Below are 24216 nucleotides of genomic sequence, written 5' to 3' on the forward strand. Positions count from 1 at the left end.
TCTGTGTCGTCTAGAATGTTCTAGTAGCAAGTGGTTTCCGCTAATAATTCTGGGTCTTCTGAAGCCCTGAAAACTGATAGTTATACTCTGTTCTCCTGTTTTTTACTTTTATTGCTTCCTGTTCAAATAGCTTACAAATTATGCATCACATGTTACAACATCTTATACAGAAATCCTGGACTTAACGTAGTCTGTTTCTTACTCTTTAAGTTTCTTCTAGGATGATTAACATGTGGAATTCACTGCCACAGGAGGTGGCGGCGGCTACTAGCATAGCCAGCTTCAAGAGGGGATTGGAGCAGAAGTCCATTAGTGGCTATTAGCCACAGTGTGTGTGTATTTTGGCCACTGTGTCATACAGAGTGTTGGACTGAATGGGCCATTGGCCTGATCCAACATGGCTTCTCTTATGTTCTTTTCTACTAATAGTTTAAGCTGTTACTTGCTTGCTGCTTTGCAGTCTTTGTGTTGGACTTTATAATAAAGCTAGCTTGTAGCTAGAAGTGTGGTGAAGGACATCGAGGGAGCTAGAATCATCATGGAGCATAAATACAGTCAACGTAATGTGCTTGAATTCATTTAATCGTATTACAGGTAATAAGATGTTTTTAAAAAGGTGAGGGAGTTTGCTTGTCACTTATCCCAGCCTTTGCACTTGTAGGCCAGAACAAGTAGCATTTTCATTACTTTTGAACAAGTTAAAGGTTTAAAGCCTTAAGTTTTTTATTTTCATTTTGTTAATAAAAGTTGACCACTGGGACAGACAGCCTGGAGGATTTTGGAGGGCCCAGACCACCCTAAGTCCCACAGTGGCAGTAGCCCTAGAATGGTACCTTGGTGCTATATTTCTGTTTTAAATATAAGGAATAAAGGCAGATGCTGATGTAATTTTTCAGCTTTTTGTACAGGTAATAGAAGCCAATCAGTTGTACTTTGCATTGTGCACATCCTTAGAATCACATTTTTTGGTGCAGTGACAGGTATGAGCTTATGCATATAATGTGCCATAAATGCATGAGGATGTTTCAGGCATGACAGAGAAAACAATTGTTATAAAACCAAAATTAGTGTTCAGTCTTTAAGTAGGACATGGTGGGGCTTGTAACTGTTTGTCTTATATAAGGCAAATCTCCTTTTCCTGATCTTATAATAAAAGAAACAGTTTTGTTTATATGTCGGTCAGGTTTACTCTGTAGTCATTTCAAAGGCCATCAAAAGACATGTTGTACTGCAAACACAGTAATATGTTGGCATTCGATCTTCTGTGGGACAAAGTTGAGCAGCATCTAGGGAAAGACTTTTTGAAATGTGTCTTTGTACTTTAAAATAACGATTCTTAAAAAAAGTGCATACCCTTTGTGTGTGGATTTGGTGCAGGAATATATAGTTACTGTATTTTAATGATTAAAGGCTTAAGCACAGTATGTTTGCAAGTAATCATTTTAATGGCTGACATTCTAACATCCATTAAATTTATTTTATGGATGGCTGTTACATGCTGCATAATGGATGTTTGTTTATTTTGAAGTCTGACCTTGTCTATAAATGCCAGTTTAAAGATTTAAAACCTTCAACACAAATGTGATGTTCAACAGATTTTATATTGTGTGTGTGTGTGTGTGTGGCTTATTAGACCATTAATTGGAACGTTCATTTTTATTCTGATGAAATGCTATTAGGAGAAACCTAACTTTTATTTTCACAAGCTAGCAACAACTGAACTTTGCTTTCACCCAGTTTATTATATATGTTTGTTAAAATTATAGGAGAGGAAATCTTGGACTTCAAATGTGATGTTCAACAGGTTTTATATTGTGTGTGTGTGTGTGTGTGGCTTATTAGACCATTAATTGGAACGTTCATTTTTATTCTGATGAAATGCTATTAGGAGAAACCTAACTTTTATTTTCACGAGCTAGCAACAACTGAACTTTGCTTTCACCCAGTTTATTATATATGTTTGTTAAAATTATAGGAGAGGAAATCTTGGACTTCAACTTATTAAAGAAATGAGATTTCTTAAATGCCTTTATTAAAATAAATGTAAGTTCATTGCCCACCTGGCATGATGCTGACTTAAAATTTCTTAGGAACCCTGACCAAGTTTCTAGCTAGAGGAGGGGCCATGGCTTACTGGTAGAGCATCTGCATTTCGTTCAGAAGCTCCCAGGTTCTGTTCCTGGCATCTTCAGCTAAAAGGATAACAAAATAGATGATGACCCAGGAGAGCAGCTGCTAATCAAAGTGGACAGTACTGACTCTGATATGCCAGTTTGCTATGGAACAGCTGCATGTATGTATGTTCGTATCTGCACGGTCAGATGCCTTGGCTTGTGTCTACCCAGTGTAGAAACTGTTGAAGTAAATGTAAAGTAGCTATTAATTCCTTTTAGTGTTATACTTTTATATCTTTAGCAGTGGCATAGCATAGACTGTCAGTAATGTGTATATTTAAACAGGGCTTTGTTTGCAGAACAAGCCCAGCAGGGACTAATTTGCATATTAGGCCACACCCCCTGATACCACAATGTTTTACATAGGGCTTTTTGTAGAAAAAGCCACAGCAGGGACTAATTTGCATATTAAGCCACACCACAGAACTGTGTTCTTGCTCAAAAAGAGCCCTGTATTTAAGGATACTTGGCCACTTGAGACAAAAAAATCACACCTATTTATTTAAACATTTATATGCCACTTTTCTTCCCACTAAGGATCCAAAATGGCCTGTTATTTTCTTCTTCCATGCTGTCCTTACAGTTAACCACCCAGTTGGGCCAGTCACACTCTCAGCCAAACCTACCTAAGGTCATCCAGTGACCAGATGGGAGGATTTGAACCTGTGTCTCCTGGATCCTAGTCCACCAGAAAAATGTAGTTGTTAAAAACTTTAAAGTAGAAGGATATTGAAGTCCCTGAAGTTGAAGACCTATCTCTAGAATTTATTTGATTTGGCAATGGTCAGTTTAATTAGTTTAAAAATGGCTTGAATTCTGAGGGTGATCTAAGAAGGGAAATACCATAGTACTTACAGTTAGCGAGTTGGCCAGTGCTGCTAGTGGAGCATTGGATAGGAATGCACTGGTTGGAATTTAAAGGAAAAAATACAGAATAAGGCATAATTAGGTATGGAGGATATCAAGATCTGAGGACAGCACTGTGCAGTGTATGCTCTGTTTTCAAGAGTACTACACTATTACAATTATGGAAGCACAACCGTGTCACTGTAGCTTTTACTGCATTTTCTTTAGCATTTGTCCTTTAAGAGTTGATAGTTTGCATGGGTGAAAGTCATCACATTGCAAACGGCACAAAAGGAGCAATGTACAGTTTGTCAAATTTAATAGAGTACTGTTCAGTAGTGACAGTTCACAAATTGTGCTGTGAGTCATCAAGCAGTAAGTAGTCAACTGGTGACAAATAAAAAAGGTGAACAAGAAAACCGACCTAGAGATACCCTGTGGAGTTACTTTCATATTCAATTTCTCAGTAGTTCTGTGGCAAAGGAACCAGTCACTGCAAGAGCAAAACAATTCGCTAAACCTGTGATGATTACTCCTTGTGGTTACTCATGTGCACTTCCTTAATCCTGTGGCTGCCTTCTAGAACTTTAGGGCCCTTCTGTTGTTGATGGTGTCAATTTATTTCCACATAAGTACTTAATTCCTACAACCTTGAAGGTTTAACTGCAAAAAAGTTCAGATTTATTGCATTTTTTGTGGGTGGAATTTGCTACTTTATGCAGAAGGTTTTGAAATGCCGCGGCTTCTGAACTGTTGTCTCAAAGCAGATTTATAGGAATAGGAAATGGCGGTAATTTTATAGCTCTGAAGTATAGTTAATTATTTTCTCTTTGGCTGAATGGTAGTCGTTATTAGCTGCTAAAGAAAAAGGAATCTCATTGCTTCACTGCCTTCTTAATAAGGCCACGTGATGTGGTGGCACTGAGCAGGAACGGGTGCTGGCTGGCTCATGCCCCTGCCCCAGGAGGCTGCTTCCCCCCCCCCCCCCCGCCTCTTCTCTCCCCTCCCCCCAAGAAGCCAGCGAGTCTGCCTTCAAAAGGTGCACATTCTGGAAGAAGCACTATGTTTGATGTGGCTATAGTTTACAGCATGTCAGAGCGAGAGAGCAACTTCCAGTCTTAGGCTGGACATAGGAGTGTAAGGATAGTTGACTTTCACGAGGCCTGGAAAGCATACATGTTTCGGATGGGCCTGTGCTGTATTATAGTGCAGCCTACTCTTTGCTTGAAGAAGCCAGGCCAGCTCTTTAATGAAAACCCCCTACTGACACACGTTCAAAGCACACAGAAGTTGGAGATCTGCTTCCAGAATGGTGCAGAGTAACAAATGCGAAGCCATCTCAAGGACAAGAGGAGCAAGTACTTTGTATAGACCTCAAGATGAGCAGTCTGTGGCTAAGTCCCTTCTGCTTCCCATTACTGAAAACACTTGCCCTTGTAGGAAGGGTGAAGCTCCCTCTGTTGGCAGAGTTGTTTGTAAAACAATAAAAGAAAACTCTTCTGCTACAAAAAAAGAAAAGGATCCAGTTGGCTGGGCAGTGATCCAGCATGGTATGCCAGTTGGTTTTGTAGTACCCCTTTGCTTCTTCCCAAAGTAGTCAACCAAGCCTGGTTTTCCTTTGCCTCAGTGGAGTAGATGAATCCAGAAACAACTGGCTTCATTCATAATGCTTGGATTGCAACTTACCAACTTTGTGTGATTAGTCTTAGTACACCCTGCAGAAGCCATTTTCTGATTTTTGAAATTCAGTAGCGTTTCAATAGCAGCCAATTTGTGTTGGTGCCTACTCTGTTTTCAAAATACTAAAAGTGCCCACAAGCACAACAAAATTAGGGACTCCGGGGCTATGGTACAACATCCACTACTACTTACTTTGAGCCCTGTTTGATGGAAAGTGGGTGAGTGGGATGATACTAGCTGTTTTCACAACAGTGGATAGCCCATGGAATGCTCACACAAATTTCTTCATGTTTTCAAACTGGAATGAGCTATTGGTCTGCATATTAAGGAAGGGTTAGCTTCCATTACACATTAGATGAGGTTTAGGGAGTCTTTGGCTTATGTTATGGCTTTATGCAGGAGTGAATTTGTGATTGAAGGCAGAGTGATTAGCTATTCAGTTCTTGCTCACTCAGAACATTGCAAAAGAAATTAGTTGCTGACAGGGTGAAAGTAAACATCTCCCTCTGAGGTGGAGGACATCCTGAGTGTGATTCCCACCATCCTATCATGCAGGCAGGAATAACTTTTTCCAACTTCTTGTTTCCAGTCTGTGGAAATCCTTTCTTCAGTTTTTCTCTCCCTCAACAGGGAAAGCAGTTTGCCCTTTTCTCTTGATTTTTACGTGTTTTTTTTTCCTCTTCCCACCTTATTCTTCTCTAAACAGTCCTTTAACCTATACCTTATTAATCTTAAGTTTTTCTAGATCCTCCCCGGTTCCAGGCCCAGAGGGAGAGTAGTGTTCGATGGATGCCTGAAACGGTGTCAGCAAGTGTATGGAATGAGTCCTTTCAAGCGCTTGTACTTTGGTGCAGATCAAACAAACAAAAGATCAGACACCAGTGAACGAGTCTTCCCTTTTCCAGAGCTCTTCAAAAAACAAATTAAAATCAGAATAGGCCAAAGCCCGAGCAAACAGACAGTACCCAGGGTTTATTTAAAACTTATATGCCTCATCACATTTCCCTACAGAGTTTTTACAGATTCCATTGGTGAATGCTGCCATCACAGCACTGCAGTCCTATACCTGTTTTTGGAGGATGATCAGGGGTCCATTCGTGACAGCTTAGTTTTTAAAAAGTGGACTTTTGCACTGTGAAAGAAGATTGAAGGGCCATTCATTTGACCACCTGGAATTAGAGAGGGTTAAATTCATACATCTAGGGTACAATACTGAGGTCACAGAAACCCTCATAGCCTCCAGGAGATAATCAACAAATAGGGTCTACAACACACTATTTATTTATTTAATTGCATTTATATCCCGCCCTCCCCAAATGGATTCAGGGCAGCTATGGAAAGCATTTATTCACAGGTATAAAAAGAATAAGGTTGAGCCTTTAAGACCACCTCTCAGATCAATCTTAGCATTTCTACGAGGAGGAATGATGAGAGGACTCAGAGCACCTATACTCAAACAACAGGTCACACTCTTGCCACAATCCTGCCTCAAATCAAAGGCACAAGATTTTGAGGCTCCCTCACATATGGGATTTCCTCCAGAGTGTGACCTTGAAGGACCCACCAGTGGTACATAGGTTCCCAACATGAAAGCACCATATGGTTCTCTCAGCGCTCACCAAGCCACCAGTTGAGCTCCTCAGAGAAGTTGTATTCAAATGGCTTTGGATGAAGACTCTTTTTATCAAAGCTATCACTTCTGCCAGAAGAGTTTCTGAACTAGGCGTGTTGTCTGGTAAACTGGAGTGCTGCATGTTTCATAAGGATAAGACTGTGCTGAGACCAGATCCTGCCTTCATCCCCGAAGTGAACTCTACCTTTCATAGAGCTCAAGAAATTTGTTCCTTCCTTTTGCCCAAAGCACCAAAGGGAAGAGGCATGGCATATCCTGAATGTCAGAAAAGCCCTCAAGACATATATCTGTCAAGCCAGTCACAAAGCATTATTCGTGTCTATTTCTCCACCCAACAAAGGGCATAAGATGTCAAAATCAGCCATTAGTAACACACTCAAGGAGTCACACATAGTCAAAGCATGTAAGTGTCACAAGCCGTCCCATACCTCCTGGAATCACAACCCATTCCATCAGGAGTGCCGCTACCAATACTGCATTTGTAACGCACATCATTGTTAAGGAAGGTTAACAATGCTGTTGCATGCTGCAACATGATCCTCAGTTTCCACTTTCAATATGTACAGTTCTGCCATTGGTAGAATATTGTTGCAGAATGTCCTAAGTGAAGATAACAGTGACCCACACCGAAACTGAGGACACAGCGCTGAGAAGTCCCTCGGGATGTCCTCCACCTCAGAGGGAGAACTGACCATTGGATATTCACTGTGAAGGGTCTTTCTATTCTGAGGCAAGGAGGACATCTTGTCCATCCTGAAGTAATAATCAAGCTTGATACTCAGCAGATCCTCTTCCTGTCTCAGCTGTTTTTACTTACCTGCTTTTTCTTATCTATGTTACTGTGCTGTCTTGTCCATTTGTTCCTCTTTTAGAGTTGGTATTATAGTTGACTGCTTTTGGAGTTACCTAAACTGTGGAGGGTGACTCCCACAGACTGGAGACAGGAAGTTTAAAAAGTCGTTCCTGCCTTCCTGATACAACAGTGGGAATCACCCTCAAGATGTCCTCCTTTCCTCAGAGGAGAAGGACCCTTCATGGTGAGTATCCAATGGTCCATTTTTTCCCCTTATCAGTACTGTTGCTGCTCACAATCCCGCTTAAACAACTGCTTCTTCCATTTTCTTTCCCACACTTCAGTGAGCAGCCCAGATCCTACAGCTCTGTCAGGATTTGATGGTCTGGGCAAGGAAGGAAGGGAGAAAATGGCAGACAGCTTGCTTCCCATTTATCTTTAATAGCGCAGCAGTGGTAGAAGAGGACACATTTGGTGAAAGTGAGAATGAGTGCTTTGCCGTCTCCTTAGTCAACTTCCACACATCCAGCAAGCTATACATACTCTCCTTCCTTATGGCTTCTTGGAAGACGCCAGGACTCTTCCTAGTCAAAGCAACAGCTGCAACAGGGAACACTCTGAGAACACCTTTGGCCACATCCTGCATCAAGGCTGGGGGGATAAATGAGGTGGATTGTGTGGGAGTCCTCCCAGTCACAGTCATTCTGTGCAAACAAGAGTGGAGGTTGCATTGGTCATCATGTCTGCCTTCTTTTCATACCATGTAACACACAAAGCATCTTGATTTGGTAAGAAGATCAGTGAGCCTCTGGCAATGCCCCTATAGCCAAGCATATATGTGCATGAGTCTCTGCTTCCTAAGCAACATCAGAAATAAGACCCTTTCCCTTGTTGGCTTAGACCAGGGATCCTCAGTGTGGAACCTGCCAACATATTTCCTGGTACCTGACAAGTGTTGTTAGAAAGTGGGTGGGGCTTTTGCCCAGCAGGGCTTCTGATTGGCTGTACAGATTTTTTTAAAAAAACAGTTGCTTTGCCAGCTGTTGCCAACACAGCACAAGGATCTTCATTGTATGTCTAAAGGTGAGCTGTATGTATGCAAGAAAATATTTTAATGTGTCATTTTAAAAGGCATCTTGTGTCAGCCAAATAGTCTCCCAATTAGTGAGGAATAGTAGCTTTAACAGAGACAGAGTAAGAAGCAGGTAACTGGGATCACCAGCATATATCAGGATTTTTCCCCTTTAAGAGAACTCTCAAATAAACCAGGCAGATGTTCAACCGGAAAGGCTTTTTATTAAAAAGAGAAATAAAAGGGCAAAACAGACACAAGCACAGTTAACCATGTACAAACTAACTAAGAAGAAATCAGGGAGAAGATAATGATTTCTGAGAGGTGTTTCTTACCAATCTAGAAAACTGAGGTCCGCAGAAGGCAGCAAGCGAAACAACCAGCGTTTCACAGAGCAAAGAGGAGAGGAGACCCATATGCAGGTGGGGGTGTGAGGCTGACATGGAGGGCACAGATGCACTGCTAGGGTGCAGAGTGCTGGCAGTTATAGGGAAAATGTTCCCTGGGGCTATCTTGACGTGGTTGCCCCAAAACAATGCCTTGATGGGTTTTTTTGGCAGTGAGTGGACAAAGATTTTGAGAATCTTTGGTGAGATTGCTGGGGATTGAACTATAAGTGTTAATATTTCTTGATGATCCTTGATTACAGGATGGGAAATTAACAGGTTGTATGAATAGTACTAAGTATTGCATAATTAGGGTAAATGGCCAAGGGAAAACATGACCATCTGTGGACGAGGTTTAATTCAAGGTCAGGTAACGTTTCCTTGGGAGATCCAGTGTTTTAAATTATGCATCTCTTTAGGGCGGAGAGGAGGGTTCGTTAGCTCGTCAGCCTCTATGATTTACCTACCAAAATATTTTCTCAGGCCAGCATCCATTTTGTGTACACCAGATCCATTTTAGTTTCACTCTTGGGCCAGGCAGAACCTTGCACATATGATTTTGAGGTGATATTAAAGAAGGGTGTTTATTTCTCAGCGCTAAGCTACTCCTCAGCAAGGAGGGGTTTGGTTGCTAACAGTTGTTCAACATTACAGACAGAAGCTCTTTTTAAGAGTTACTATTAGAGTTATGCGTGACCTCACTGCCTGATGTTTTGTGGTTGGTACCACCTCTTGTAGCAGCTGTTTTGAGATTGTGCCTGCCACCACCCTATGTCAGAATTCCAAAGGTGCCTGTAGGGTCAAAAGTTGAGGACCCCAGCTTAGAACTTAAAACTTGTGTCCCAATAAATCAGTCTTTAAAGAGTTATGAGATTCCGTTTTGGTTTTGCTCTAGCAGACTAACAGATAGGCTAACAGTTCTCTCTTGACTGCCATGCTTGTTCAGAACAGATGGCTGAGGAGAGCATGTGGGTGAGGAGAGATATCCTGGGATTACAACTCATTTCCAGGTGACAAAATAGTTCACCTGGTGAAAATGGCCACTTTGGAAGTTGGACACTATGGCATTATGCCCCATTGAAGTCCTTCCTCTTCCCAAACCTTGTCCTCCTCAGGCTCTGCCCCCCAAATGTCCAGGTATTTCCCAATTTGGAGCTAACAACCCTAGGCATATATGAAGCTACTTTATAGTGACTCAGTCTCCGGAGCAGCATTGACTGCACTGTCTGACATCGACTCTTCAGTGTCTCATGCAGGAAAAGGTTCCCTCTGCAGTTCTCCTCCTTGCAGTCCTTTAACTGAAAGTGGACCTAAGCTCTCACATGCAAGGCATGATCTGTGGCATGAGCTACTGCCCCCATCTAGTTCTCACTTGTCCGTTGCAATGTCTCCCAGCTTTCTGATCTAGCCAGGGCAGAGGCAGCTGCAGGACATGTGCAGTGTCCCCAGGAGTGCAATTATGGCGAATGGAGATGGATGAGGCATGCAAGTTGCCAGTCTCCTGGCTGGCTGGCTGCTGCTCAGCTCATACAAGGACATTTCAACAACGCTTTCAGCTTGGATTGCTGATGTGGTTATATATGCTGTGAGCAAAAACTGTCACATATGTTCTGTAAAGTACATATCTCCATAGAAGATACTAGTAATATGCGATTTGTTTTCCACTCACAAAGCTTTGTATGCATACTAGGGCGCATTCAGCTGGATGCTGATGTGATATGATCCTAACATGCAATTTAAAAAGTAAATAAGCAAATGTTGCACCAGATGGTCCTTTGGAACAGTCTTTAAGGACAGTTTTAAAAAAAAAAAGTGGCTAGATTAGCACACAACCATTTTGCAATTTGAGGAATCTGAAGACTTATGTACTTCCTCCGTCTTGACTCGAAGCTACATAATTTAATTTAGTTGTTTGATTTATGGCATCGTTTACAACAGAGTGGGTAACAACAATCATAAAACAGTATCTGTAAGATTAAAATATTAAAACAAATTAAATGCTTCTGTGGCAAACCGTGGTTCGTTTGACTAGATTGCAAAATTTGATTTATTGCGCCCCCTTTACAACAGAGCGGGTAACAGCATTCATAAAACAATATCTATAAGGTTAAAATATTAAAACAGTTAAATGCTGTTGTGACAAACCGTGGTTCGTTTTGACTAGATTGCACACTAGGGTTTGTACTTCATGAGACTTCGCATGAGCTGTTACTAACTTGGGAAAGTTACTAACTGTTCGTTAGTGCCGTTTATATGGTGGTTTTCTATTCTTTGTACTGGAACGAACAAATAATTATGCTTTCTCCCTTGAATTGCAGGAACTCCAGTTTCAGAGGCTCACCAGAGAGCTTGAGGTGGAAAGACAAATTGTTGCCAGTCAATTGGAAAGATGCAGGCTTGGAACAGAATCACCAAGCCTTGCAAGCACAAGGTATGATCCTGCCGTTCTTACTTCCAAATGTTTTAACCATCTAAATAAATTTGAGCTTTGTGTATTCTCATACTATTATCTTAAAAGTCTCCCCTCTCTCTTTTTTTGACCATCACATTCCACATTCAGATGTAATTGTCACTTCAGTGTTTGCATTCAGTTAGTTCATGCTGCTGTTATATAACTTGCAGCTGTCCTATGGCAGTGGGCAACAGTTGTATATTTCAGTGATTTACTGCATTGAGCCATACGTTAGGAATAATCATCATCACCACCATCACTCTCATCTTATGGCAGCATATGCATAATAGTCAGGAGATCCTAAACTTGTTCAGCATCTGGAAGTTCCAGCTCTTCTAGCATTATGTACCACTAGGTGGCAAGCTAGACTTTTTAGAAAGCAAGAGACGTTTCAAAGGTGGTTTGCCGGCTTAAAGGTCACCTGTCCCAATACTAGCCAAGGGTGGGCCCTGCTTAGCTTCCAAGAACTGACAAGATCGGGCTATCCTGGACTACCAAGGTCAGGGCTTGTTAAGTGGCAAGTTGCCACAATGTAACCATGTGATAAGCTGGTCATCAATGAAAGGTCCTTACCCCGTAGTGAGGACAGTTCTACCACACTTGGGGAGGGACGGTGCCTCAGTGGCAGAGCATCTGCTTGGGAAGCAGAAGGTCCCAGGTTCAATCCCCGGCATCTCCAAAAAAGGGTCCAGGCAAGTAGGCGTGAAAAACCTCAGCTTGAGACCCTGGAGAGCCGCTGCCAGTCTGAGAAGACAATACTGACTTTGATGGACCGAGGGTCTGATTCAGTATAAGGCAGCCTCATATGTTCGTATGTTCACTTCTTCTTTCTCAGACTTCCATTTGGAAGCAAGTGTATTGGTAAAATTCTTTTTGATACATCACATGATGCCGCATGGTAAAGTGGACTGCACAAGACAGTTCACAGGGCAGGTTTAGGGTTTGTCATTTGGGCACTACGTAGCACAAGATGCAGACGATTTCCATAGAAATGTAGCAGATATGCCTGTCGGTCCAGGATTTGAGTATTTCTTTCAGTTGCTTACTGTGCAAATTGGAAGGAGCTGCTGGTGGTCTTTGAGCTTCTTGTGTTCCTTGTCTAAAAGGATTTAATTCAATGTGGCATTAGCAATGTTACTAATGGAATTCAGTCTATTCTGGTGTCAACATAAGAATGTAGCTGCAGTGAAGTTACATAAACCAGTTTTTTTATTTTAAGTAAAACAGGAGCACACTAACTTCCTGGCTTTTCAAAACAAAGAAGAGTTGAGAAATACTTCTACAGAATTGTTTTATAAGGAGCTTTATAATGTAAAGGTTATTGCTGATAGTCATCAGCTGCTGTATAATGAAGTCAGATTCAGCATTTTAGTGAGACTTTATTTTCTTTTGGGACAATCCAAGTACTAGGACTGTCACTGCGACAACAACAAAAAGAGCTTCAAGAACATAGGCTGATGAAACAGTACCAGTGCTCTTCGTTGTCCCATTTTCATGGCTTTGTTCTGTTCTCTGCAGTAGCTCAGCTTATGAGGAAAAATGCTGGTATATCAAGCTTTATTTAGAACAAAGGGGGGAGCAGTACGTGCAGTACGTCTAAGATTATTAAGTAGTAATAAAATTAGCATATTCAATTATTGGTATTCTGAAACATTTTATAAGACCAAATGCCATAGTTAGTAGGTTTTTACTCCTTTGACCTCACGGTTGGTTTTACTGTGTGAAACACAGGATAGCATACAGAACTGATTAGAGACCCCATGCACTTGTGGTACTTCAGCAGCTATCTGCCATAGAAGCTAAAACATGGAATCTGTGTTTTGAAGACTGCATGTTTGTTGTAGAGGCACCAGGAGGAGTGTCCAACAGGCCCTGTTTATGAACATCTGTGTGACCAGCTTTGGAAACAGTGCAGGATTAGAAGGTCTTTTAGTGCAATCCAGCAAGGGAATTTCATTGAAATTAGGAGGCAAGTTTGCTCTTCCAGAATGCAGATGTCTTGTGCCTGTGTGCCACATGACCATAGGGAGATCTTACAGTACATCTGATGAGTCAGTATATTATAGGCACAATTATTAAAAGGCAGTTATTAAAAAAGATGTGGAAAAATAATTTGAACTAGTTCTAAGTAGCCATTTCTGCGTTGCTGTAGGAATAAAAGACATATTTTGAACGATCATGGGTTTCTTTTTCTTCTCTAGAGCTGAAACTTAATAGGGATGTATTGCAGAAGAGTGATATGGTATCTCTCTATTTACATAAACATATCTACTAGGTTGTCAAGAAACTGCACCATCCCGCATGATCAAGTTTGTTGCCCATGGGATCACTATGACAAAGAATGATAGATGCAAAATTGGAATGAGATTGGTGTCTGTTCCAGTGTTATCTGAAGTAAAGCTGCTTGTGATATGAAAAAGGTTGGATCCATAATCTAAAATGAGAGTAGGAGTTTAGCTATAATAATAATGTCCATTCCTTCCCCTTGCTCTTGGAATTTTCCCTGTCAGTCATTCACCTTATGGATAATCAATAATAATAATAATAATAGATTTTATTTGTATCCCGCCCTGCCCGCATAAGCGGCTCAGGGCGGCTAACAGCATTCTATACATTTACATTAATAGATAAAAACTTTAAATTTAACAATTAAAAGATGAAACATATAAAAACCAGTTAGTATATTTAAAATACATAATTTAAGTTAATTTAAATTTATCTTTATCTGGCAGCGGTAGTGATATTCTGACGCTGGTTCTGCCAGTTTAAGTAGTTCCATAGTAATGTAGATGGCGGATTCCTCATTCACAGCAATCAAGACAGGAGACATGCAAGCTCAGGTACACCTTGAGAAGAACTCTGGGCAAAAAATAACAAGTGATCAAAGCTTGTCTTTTCCTTAATCAGAATGGCAAGCGTCTTATAAATGATGTGATAATTTTGTGGCGTCTAACAGCATCCCTAACTAGCATCCATATCGTAAAATTAATCTCTTGTGTGTCAGCTTTCAGTATACTCCACTAAACTATTGAATACTAATGTGGATGTTTTTGAAGATTTTATTAGAACTGGATATTTGTCCTTTCTGTCATAAGGTGTTTAAAATCCAGACTTGGATCCTAAACCTTGGATCCTAGCACACTATCCCTTTCTGTTGCAGAGGCAGTCATTTGTTATGGAGCCCATTCCTCTGGTATTTAGGCACGTCCGCTCATGCCATACCAGTATTTTTAAATGGGCTCAGAAGTGCCTAGATTCACTGGATAAGGCGGTAAACACACCTAAGGATCCAAGTCCTGTAGGTAATTTTGTTTTCACACCACCGAAACATGCCTAAAGTTATGCAGCAACTATACCTGTGAGACTGACACATGAGAAATGGCAGTGAAACTGCTCTCAAACAGACAGAACAGTATGATAAAGGAAAACCTTGATACCCTGAAGCTTAAACTCTGGGTTACATTGATAGAACAAAGGAACAGAGTTGAAGTGATTGAGCTCATCTTGAATTGGAACACATTTTTTGTTTTGTTGGTGCCTTATGGATCTTTTTGTTTGCATGTGTGTGTGTCTCTCTGTCTTAGAATATCCTTGAACAAGTCTTGTAGCTATAATAGAGTACCATAGAAATGCAGATTGTGTGGGGTTTGGGGAGGAGGTTGTTTTTATACTTATAAGCATTTGCCACAAACAAGTATAATGATTACTCTTGTTTAATAGGTGGCTGTCCACATAATTAAGGAAATGAAAGCTTAGGAAAAACCATTAGCAACAAATTAAGTCAATTTTTCATGTATAAACATGTTTTATGTAACCTGTCAAAAATCCAGAAGCAGCTATTTTTCTAACCAAGCATCTTTCTACACATAAGTATCAAGGTTCTTCTGTAATCAGAAAACAGGCCTTGGGGACAAAGAAGATTTGAGGTTCAAAATGAAGGTTAGAATAGAACAAATATATGCTTTGCTATTTCACAGACAATCATATTTCTTCATATCTGTGTCTTCTAATCAGAGAAGCTAAAGCTTGGGCATCTTAGTATCGTTTTGTGGAGAGCTGTTAAAACAAATGTGGCTTTTGATACCAACAACCATAGGATTTTAGATGTTAAAGATAGGAATTGGTGTTACTGAACGTCATTGGTTTTCAAACTCACCTGATGAACTAGTTCCCAAAGGTGTCACTGATCTGCAGGTGGTGTCCAGCTTTCTTTCTCCTTCTGAATTGAGTCATGTGAAGCAGTGGACATCCTGAACAGTGGAGATGGTAATGAGTTGGATTATGCACTGAAATTCAACCCAGATGAATCTTACCTGTATGGTTAATAACAAGTCTTTGTCGGCTGTCCTGTGTGAACCTGTTCTGTCAGGGAGATTATTAAGGACCAGGTTCAAGGCACAGGGGTTTCACAACGTTGTGTCTGAGAACAGGTACAAAATAAAAACGCAAGCAAATCTCACTAATTATAAAGCTGTTAAAATATTGTTAAATTTTCAGTAAACAGTTAAAAGATGAAAACAGTGTACATATTCAGTCAACAACTTGGGTTGCAAACTGTTCTTTCTGTTAAAAGCCCTGGAGACCCCCTGCGAACCCCCCTCCCCAACTGCTCAGCCAAATGTCTATAAAAATGGGGCCAAATAAACTTCTCTAAGTGGAGAAATTCCAGATCTCTGCGAAATGCCCTGCTAAGTTTAGAGGGTTGCTTGGCATCCTTGCAAGACAGAACGTTAAACGCTGTGAGGTAAGTTGGGTCCCATTTAGGTCTCTGGAATCCAGAGGGGGTTGAGGGATCTCCAGAATGCTCAGCTAGTGTCAGAAACACAGGAAATAGATATCTGTCCTCATTTATTCATGCTGTGATTACCTCTAGGTTGTCCTATTGCATGTATGGCTGCCTCTGAAGACTTCCAGCTGTTTGGAAGCTCCAGCTGGCTCAGAATGTGAAATCTGGTCTTATAACACAAATGTATCTTACGGGCCATATGTTACCAGTTCTAAAGCATCTTCACCGGCAGTCTCATTGCTTCTAGGCATACGTCATACTATTTTAACACCTTTTATCTGCACATCTTTAATTTTTTGAGTCTGTGCCACTTTTTTTCTACTATGTGATGTCTTTTTTACTGTTCTTTACTGCATACCTGTACTGTGTGCAGAGTACAGCATAGAACTGTTTAAAAGAGCAGATTGTATGCAAGTAGAATAATCTTTTTTTTCTCCCCAAAGGATTACAGACTTCCCCTCACTGCAGTCTCCTTGTGAAGTGTTCCATATGATTCCTAAGTGTCTGATATATTTTCAGGAATCGCAGAGGGCTGTAGCAGGAAATATTTGTTCCATGAGTGGAGTTCCTTCCATGGTTTATCTAACCCATAGAAAGCCAAGAGAAGGGTCAAGAGAAAATATGCATATGTACTTCCATATGTAAAATACATATATGCATATATGTATTTCACATACACCAATGTACTACTTTTCAATATACACTACTTATCAAATAAAAGTCATGTACACGATGTAAAAACATCCAATGACTCTATATCCTCTTTTTGAATCTTCCTCAGATTTGTGTAAAGAGTGTCACTATATAACATGAAATGTGATTGAAAGCAACTGAAACCCTGTTCAAATCCAAAAGCCTAGAAAATTAAAACCACAATGTTACATTTCTTATGATAACTTCATCAAATATGCCATCTATTTAAACAGTCTTCTTTAAACTGATGGAATTTCATCTAAGTATTAAAAACATTAAGCGATATAGCCTATTATTTAAGAAAGATGTCTTGTCAGATTTAAGGAAAGCTGGTGTCTGTTCTACCATTCTTTTGGAGGACATGGTAAAAATCTAAAACTCTTTATCATAGGCGCACTATCTGCAGAGCCCATTGCTTGAGATGAGTGGACCAGACTAATGTTATGATCTGTTGGATTACAAAAGTCTTTAATTTGTGATTGCTGTTAGAAAGGTTTACAGGGTCCATACATAAAATGATCTGTGAAGATACTGGATTTTAAATGAATATCCCAAAATCCAGATTTACTAACTGGTCTACTAAATTGAATTTTTTCCAGAAGCCACTGCAAAGGCATATTTCACATCCTGGAACTTTCTAAGTGAGATACTTCTGTTTATAACTGACCAGTTTCATATCATAAGGAAACTGATGGAATTCCATAGTCCAAAGCAGATGTGTCTGAGTATTCAGAGGTCTATCAATGAAAAAGATTGATCCAGATTGGGAGCTAATCTCACCCATAGGAACAATCAGTAACCCTCTCAGGATAGCTCTGTGTTGAAGTTCTTGTGAAAAAGAATCGGCCGCTTTCTCAAAACATTGATTATATGTACAATTTTTCTTCAGACATAAAAGCTGGATGGATGGGAAATTGTCCTTGAAATGCTTTAGGTGAAGACTAGCAGAACAGAATTTCTGTTTGTAGGTTTGGAATATTCTTTAACACAAACAGTATAAATGTGTTTAATACATTATAATGTCCAGGAAAGTAATACTGACGCAGTTATACTGACGTGTAATTTTTTTTTGTGATGGAGATAACCTGCTCAGAGAAGTCTGAAACGGGTTTTATTTGAGAATGCACTAAAAATACCAACAGTATAATAATCTGGAATACTTACAATATTTATGGAATCTGGTCACCAAGACAGGGATGTCAATCTCATTTGTTATGAGGGCCAGATCTGACATAAATGAGACCTTGTTGGGCCAGTCGAGGCCTTGTTGGGCCAGGCCATGTGTGTAGCTATTTAAGATTAGGTAGCAGAGATATAACTTTTAAAGGACACAAACACGATTAAAGATTTTTTTAAAAAAAAAAATCTTAAAATGAAACGTGCTTAAAACATTAGCACTTGTTGGTCTTAAAGGTGCTTTCTTCGTATTTCTCCAATGGGATCCAGAGAACTGGGCAAAGGAAGCTCCTGACTCTTTCTCTCCCTCCCCAGAGGACCAGGAGGGGGAGGAGCCTCAACCAATGGAGAAAATAGAGGTATAGCTCTGTAGCTTCTGTGTGATTGAGCAAGTCTTGCAAAGCAAGCTGAGATGCAGAAGGAAGCAAGAGAGCGGGTGAAGGAAACAGACAAGAACCAGTTGCTTGGGGGCCTGATAGGAGCCTTCCAGGGGCCTGATTCGTTCCCTGGGCCCCATGTTTGACAGCCCTGCACCAAGGGATTCAAAAGAAGAAGAGTTGGTTTTTATACCCCGCTTTTCTTTACCCCTAAGGAGTCTCAAAATGGGTTACAATCTCCGTCTGTTCCTCACTCTGCAACAGGCACCTTGTGAGGTAGGTGGGGCTGAGAGAGTTCTGAGAGAACTGTGACTGGCCAGAGTTCACCATGTGGAGGATTGAGAAATCAAATCTGGTTGTCCAGATTTGAGTCCACTGCTTTTAACCACGGAACCACACCAGCACTCCTGGATTCCATTATTAACATGTTAGGATTCCAGTATTAACATGCTAGGGTGCCACTGGAATGCCCACAGAGACTCTTTTAATTTGGTGATTAAAATTAGGTCTTCTATAGAATAATGTCCCATCAAGAAGAAAATGAATGGGTGGTTCCAACGAGTCTGTCAGAAATATTCCATAATTGACCAGACCTTACGACAAGTAGATGTACACAAAGAATTAACATGTAGAATACTAAAACAGGTATCCTTATGAATACATATGAACATATGAAGCTGCCTTATACTGAATCAGACCCTCGGTCCATCAAAGTCAGTATTGTCTTCTCAGACTGGCAGTGGCTCTCCAGGGTCTCAAGCTGAGGTTTTTCACACCTATTTGCCTGAACCTGTCAAGTCTGCTGTATTTTTGGGAATATATTTTCTAACTCTGGTTCAGAAGCAAGGGATTCTGGGTCCATACTGAACACCGAATGCTGCTAGCTAACTCTCCTTCCCCCCCCCCCCCTCCTCCTAGCTATGCCTTTGTTGGGTAGTTTACTTTGAAATGCTGATATGGGAATGAGATGTTGGAGCCTTCTCAGACCAAAAGGGCTGTGGGAGTACAGAGCGCCGCGGCTTTGGTGTGAGAATGAGAGATTAACATCCTAGTGTGAAAACCTGTTGTTTAGTGTACCCCGCCCGTAGGAATCCTTTGATCTACACCTTAAAAATGCTTGGTTCATGTTTGGTACCTTAGTCCTTCAATTGTTATCATGGTCTACTTTTCGGCTTTCAATAAACTAGAAGCTTGTTTTCACCCAAGGACTCGTTATTGAATCCAGCTGACTTGACATTTTGAAGGACTCCCTTTATTGGAGTTCAACCTTTCCGGCAACTGAAAAGGCGATGTCCGATCAGCCTCCGGACAACGGGGAACTCCCAGCCAGAGCGGAGGGGGCCGAGACACCCTGGCACATCCACACTGCCAGAAGGACCGCGGCTTCCCCTCCCCAGTTCCAGTTGGTGGGCACCCCCCGGCAATACCAGCCGAGGACCTCGACCACGTTGATGGACCAGGCACCGATCCGCCGAGAGGCGATCATGACCCGCCACACCAAGCGGGTTCAACTGGCCGAAGCCACGGCTACCAACCCGGGAGAGCCGGAGGAAGGAGCCGAGGCGACCGCGACCCAAGCCCCGGGCGGCGGGAGCGAAAGCGTAGAGTGCGGGGAGGAGGACGAAGGGGGGCTGAAACCCAAGGACCCGCACGACGAGGACTTCCAGATGTTCCGGTCAATGGTGCGCCGTGAGGTCGACGGGGCAGTGAGGGACCTCAAGGACCAACTACAGACCCTGACCGCCCAACTGGGGAGAGCGTTGGGAGTAACCGGGACTCGCCAACAGCAGCCGGGGCCAGGGGGGCCACGCGGCCGACCGAGCCAACCCCCACCCGCCGCTGTGGCGGCCACCCAGGCGCCGGCGGCGCCCCAAGCGCCGGCGGGCCCCGCCCCGGTCAGACAGCGAGACCTTGGGGGGAGCCGGGAGCTGGATGCAACATTCGACGGGGATCCGGAGGAGGTGAACTATTTTGCAATCCAAGCGAATAGTTACATGTACTATTGGGGAGATCTGTTCCCCGATGAAGTGAGCCGAGTGGACTATTTGGGCTCGAAGTTGTGGGGGGCCGCCAAGAAGTGGTATGTGAGCCTGTGTGAGACCAACAGTCCGATCCTGCACTTCGTGAACACGTTCGTGCAAGCTCTACTGACCCAATACGAGGACCCCCTGCAAGAGGCCAGGGCGCTTTCGGCGCTACGAAATATGAAGCAAGGGGCCCGATCCATCCGGGAGTATGCGGCGGATTTCCAGGCTAACGCCGCCCGGGCCCGGAATTGGAACGAAGTAATGAAGATTGAACACTTCACCAACGGGCTGAACCCCAGCATCCTGGACCGGGCGCTAACCCAGGCCCACCCAGACACGCTAGTGGGGTGGATCCAGCTCGCGGGAGAGGTGGAGACCAACCTGAAGCGGGTGGCAATGCTGCGGCAGGCACTGACTGCCGGAAGAGGCGCACCCAAAACCCCACCCGGAAAGGTCGAGCCTCCCAAAACCAAGAAGCCGCCAGCGGCCGCCCCGGCAGGGCCCTGCCGCTGCTTCCGTTGCGGCGACCCCAAACACCTCGCCTCCAACTGCCCCCAGCCGCCCGCAGGAGCCACCCCGACGCCGGGGCTGAACAGGCAAGGCACCCCGGGTCCGAAGAAAACCACGGGCCGCCCTAAGGACGCGGCGAAAAGCAGCACTCTGATGGTGCAAGAGGAGTTGCAGGAGGAAGAAGTCCGTCTCTCCGCAGAGTTAGCTGACCTCGCGTGGGAGGAGGAGCCGGCGGGAAACGGCGCCGACCTGCTTTGAACGGTGCCAGCCAGCAGGTCGATCGGGAGGAGGCACCATTAACGGTAAAAACCACGGGAAGACTGTACTTTGTAATGGTGAAGCTGCTAAACCCAAAACTGAAAAGGTTCCTGCAGATCCGCGCCCTCATAGACTCGGGGTGCAACCGGGAACTAATTTCCCCCAAGGTGGTGGAGGCCCTGGGACTAGAGCGGTTGCAACTTCCCCACCCCATGCGGTTTGCACAAATGGACGAGTCAGTGATGGGGGGGGAGCCCTGCACGCAGGAAACAGAACCATGCCCCCTGGGGATTGAGAGCCATTGGGACAGGGAAACGTTTGTCATCGCCCCGGCTTGTGGCTACCCCGTGGTGTTGGGAGTGGGATGGTTGGAGAAACACGAGCCCCTTATCCGCTGGAAAGCACAAACCATCCGGTTCCCCGACCCTGATTGCAGCGGGCACTCGTGGGACACGGCGTGGGGACCGCGGGCGCCCGCCGCCCGAGAGAGGGCGTGTGTCCTGGTAGAGGAGGTGCACCAGGTCCCGAGTGTATGTCAGGACCTCATGGAAGTGTTTAGTGAGCGGGAAGCCAACCAACTACCCCCCCACCGGAACACGGACTGTGCCATAGAACTGATCCCCGGGGAAACCCTCCCCCGGGCCAAACTTTACCAAATGGGGTGGGCTGAGAAGAAGGAGCTGCGCAAGTTCCTAGACCTGAACCTGGAGAGGGGTTTCATCAGGCCCGCCACGGCGCCCCACGCGGCCCCGGTGCTGTTTAGAAAGAAGAAGGACAATACGCTTAGACTTTGCACTGATTTTCGCGGGATAAACGCGATTTCCATGTCCAACGCTTACCCCATCCCCCTCATTAAAGACTTGCTGAGCACGGTGGCGGGGGGGGGAGATCTTTACAAAGCTTGATCTGAGAGACGCGTACTTCCGAGTGCGCATCAAAGAGGGGGATGAGTGGAAAACGGCGTTCAACACCCCGATGGGACAATTTGAGTACCTAGTCATGCCATTCGGGCTGCAGGGGGCGCCTGGGGTATTCATGAATTTTATAAATGATGTACTGAGAAAATTTCTGTACAAAGGGGTGGTGGTGTACCTGGATGACATCATTATTTATTCCCAGGACGAACAGTCCCATGTAAAACTAGTGAGGGAGGTGCTAACCACCCTGCTGGAGCACCAACTGTATGCCAAGCTGTCTAAATGCGAGTTTCACCGCACCGAATTAGACTACCTCGGGTTCCGGGTGTCCAAAGATGGACTAGCCATGGATCCCGCGAAGGTGCAGGCAGTCGTAGAATGGGCCCCCCCGAGGACACGTAGACAGCTCCAATCTTTCATCGGATTCTCCAATTTTTACAGAGGATTCATTGAGGGGTTCGCTCAAATCGCCCTGCCCCTGACGGACCTCCTCAAAATAAAGGGGAAGGGGGAAGACGCAAAGCGACCGGGGTCGAAGCTTAACTGGACACCCGCTTGCCAGGCGGCTTTCGACCGGCTCAAGCAACTGTTCACTAGCGAGCCAGTCCTGAGTCACCCAGACGAGCTCAAGGGCTTCGTGGTCCAGTGCGACGCCTCCGATGTCGCCGTAGGAGCCATTCTCATGCAGAGGGATGGGGAGGGGAAATTGCGACCCTGTGCCTACATCTCAAGGAAATTCTCAGATGAGCAGAGGAACTGGTCAGTGTGGGACAAGGAAGCCTTCGCAGTCATGTTTGCGCTAAAGACATGGAGATCGTGGCTGGAGGGGGCTAGAGTGCCATTTGAAATATGGACGGATCACAAAAACCTGGAGGCACTCACGGGGAAAAGAAAGCTCAGTGAGAAACAGATCAGATGGGCGGGGTTCTTTTCCAAGTTCGATTTCATTCTGAAACACATCCCGGGGACACGTAACTTCTTGGCTGATGCCCTGTCCAGGCTCCCGCAGCACGAAAGCCAGAGGGAAGAGGTGGTCGACTCCTTAATTTCCCCCACACAAGTGGCAGCCATGGTCACCACCCGCTCGCAAAAGAGGAGGGAGCTGGACGGAATCAGTCGGGAACGCATCGCTCTAGAGGCCGAGAGGGAGGGAGGCGGGCGGCCTGAGGGGGTGCAGAAGGGGAAGGATGGACTGTGGTATAAAGGGGAGAAACTGTACATCCCGATGAATCTGAGAAAAGAAATCTTGCAGCTTTGCCACTCATCTAAATTGGCGGGCCACTTTGGCTATGTAAAGACGCTGCACCTAGTAAACCGGCAGTTCTGGTGGCCATCCCTCCGAAGGGACGTGTCGGAATTCGCGACCAGCTGCCCAGTGTGCATAATGGCGAAGAAGAGAGGGGGGAAGCCCCCCAGTCTCCTGCAGCCGCTAGAAACAGCCAAACGCCCCTGGGCCATTGTGTCGATGGATTTTATAGTAGAGCTCCCCTCTTCACGGGGGAAGACGGTCATTTTGGTGGTAGTGGACACGTTTTCCAAGCAAGCCCATTTCATTCCCTGTGCCCAACTACCCACAGCCAGGAAGCTGGCCATCCTATTCTTCGATCACGTGGCCAAACACCATACAATCCCAGACAAAGTAATTAGTGACAGGGGGCCTCAGTTCGTTGCCACCTTCTGGCGGGAGTTCTGCAAACTATTAGGGATGGAGCAGGGGTTAAGTTCAGCATACCACCCCCAGACAGATGGACAGACGGAGAGAGTGAACGGGGTGCTAGAACAGTATTTACGATGCTTTGTGGGCCAACGCCAGGCAGACTGGGTAGACCTCCTCCCGTTTGCAGAGTACGCCTACAACAACAGCGCCCACAGTTCCACCAAAGCCTCCCCCTTCGCCACGGTGTTGGGATATGAGGGAAAGCCAATCCCGCTGCTGCCGGGGGGGGAGAGCCCAGAAACGGGTTCTGCGTTTGAGCAATGGTGGCAAGGACCTAGCCAATACTGGCCCTCCATCCAGGAGAACTTAAAAGCAGCAAAGGAGGCTTACAAGAAGCAATATGATAAGTCTCATGTGCCAGTCTGGGAACTAAAGGTTGGGGACTCAGTGTACCTGTCAACGAAAAATCTACCTCTCTCCCAACCATCCAGAAAGTTGGCCTTTAAGTTCATAGGGCCTTTCAAGATCAAACGAGTGATTAACCCAGTAACTGTGGAGTTAGATTTGCCTCCGGCCCTTGGTAAAGTTCACCCTGTGTTTCATTGCAGCCTGCTGCGTCGAAGCCCAACCTCGACCAATTGGCATCAAACGGAATCAACGCCCCTCTCGGGTCGGGGGAGTGCAGAGCCCCCCCCAGGCTTCAAAGCACGAAAGCATGATCAAAAACAACCTCGAGCCCGCACCGTAGGGGGGGCTTAGGGGGGGCAGTATGTCAAGTC

At 44.2% G+C, this 24216-nt stretch overlaps 1 protein-coding gene across 11 annotated transcripts in view; it reads left to right on the top strand.

The window, feature by feature from the left end:
• The window catches only part of PKP4 (plakophilin 4), a 173981-nt gene that overhangs the window by 53772 nt on the left and 95993 nt on the right, over positions 1-24216 (top strand). For all 11 annotated transcript variants that reach the window (XM_060257373.1, XM_060257380.1, XM_060257372.1 and 8 more), the window contains one exon: positions 10903-11015. In XM_060257373.1, the coding sequence (XP_060113356.1) occupies positions 10903-11015 (113 nt within the window). The remainder of the gene's footprint in view (positions 1-10902; positions 11016-24216) is intronic.

The sequence above is a fragment of the Heteronotia binoei genome, chromosome 16 (genome assembly GCF_032191835.1).
Source record: "Heteronotia binoei isolate CCM8104 ecotype False Entrance Well chromosome 16, APGP_CSIRO_Hbin_v1, whole genome shotgun sequence".
Taxonomy (NCBI): domain Eukaryota; kingdom Metazoa; phylum Chordata; class Lepidosauria; order Squamata; family Gekkonidae; genus Heteronotia; species Heteronotia binoei.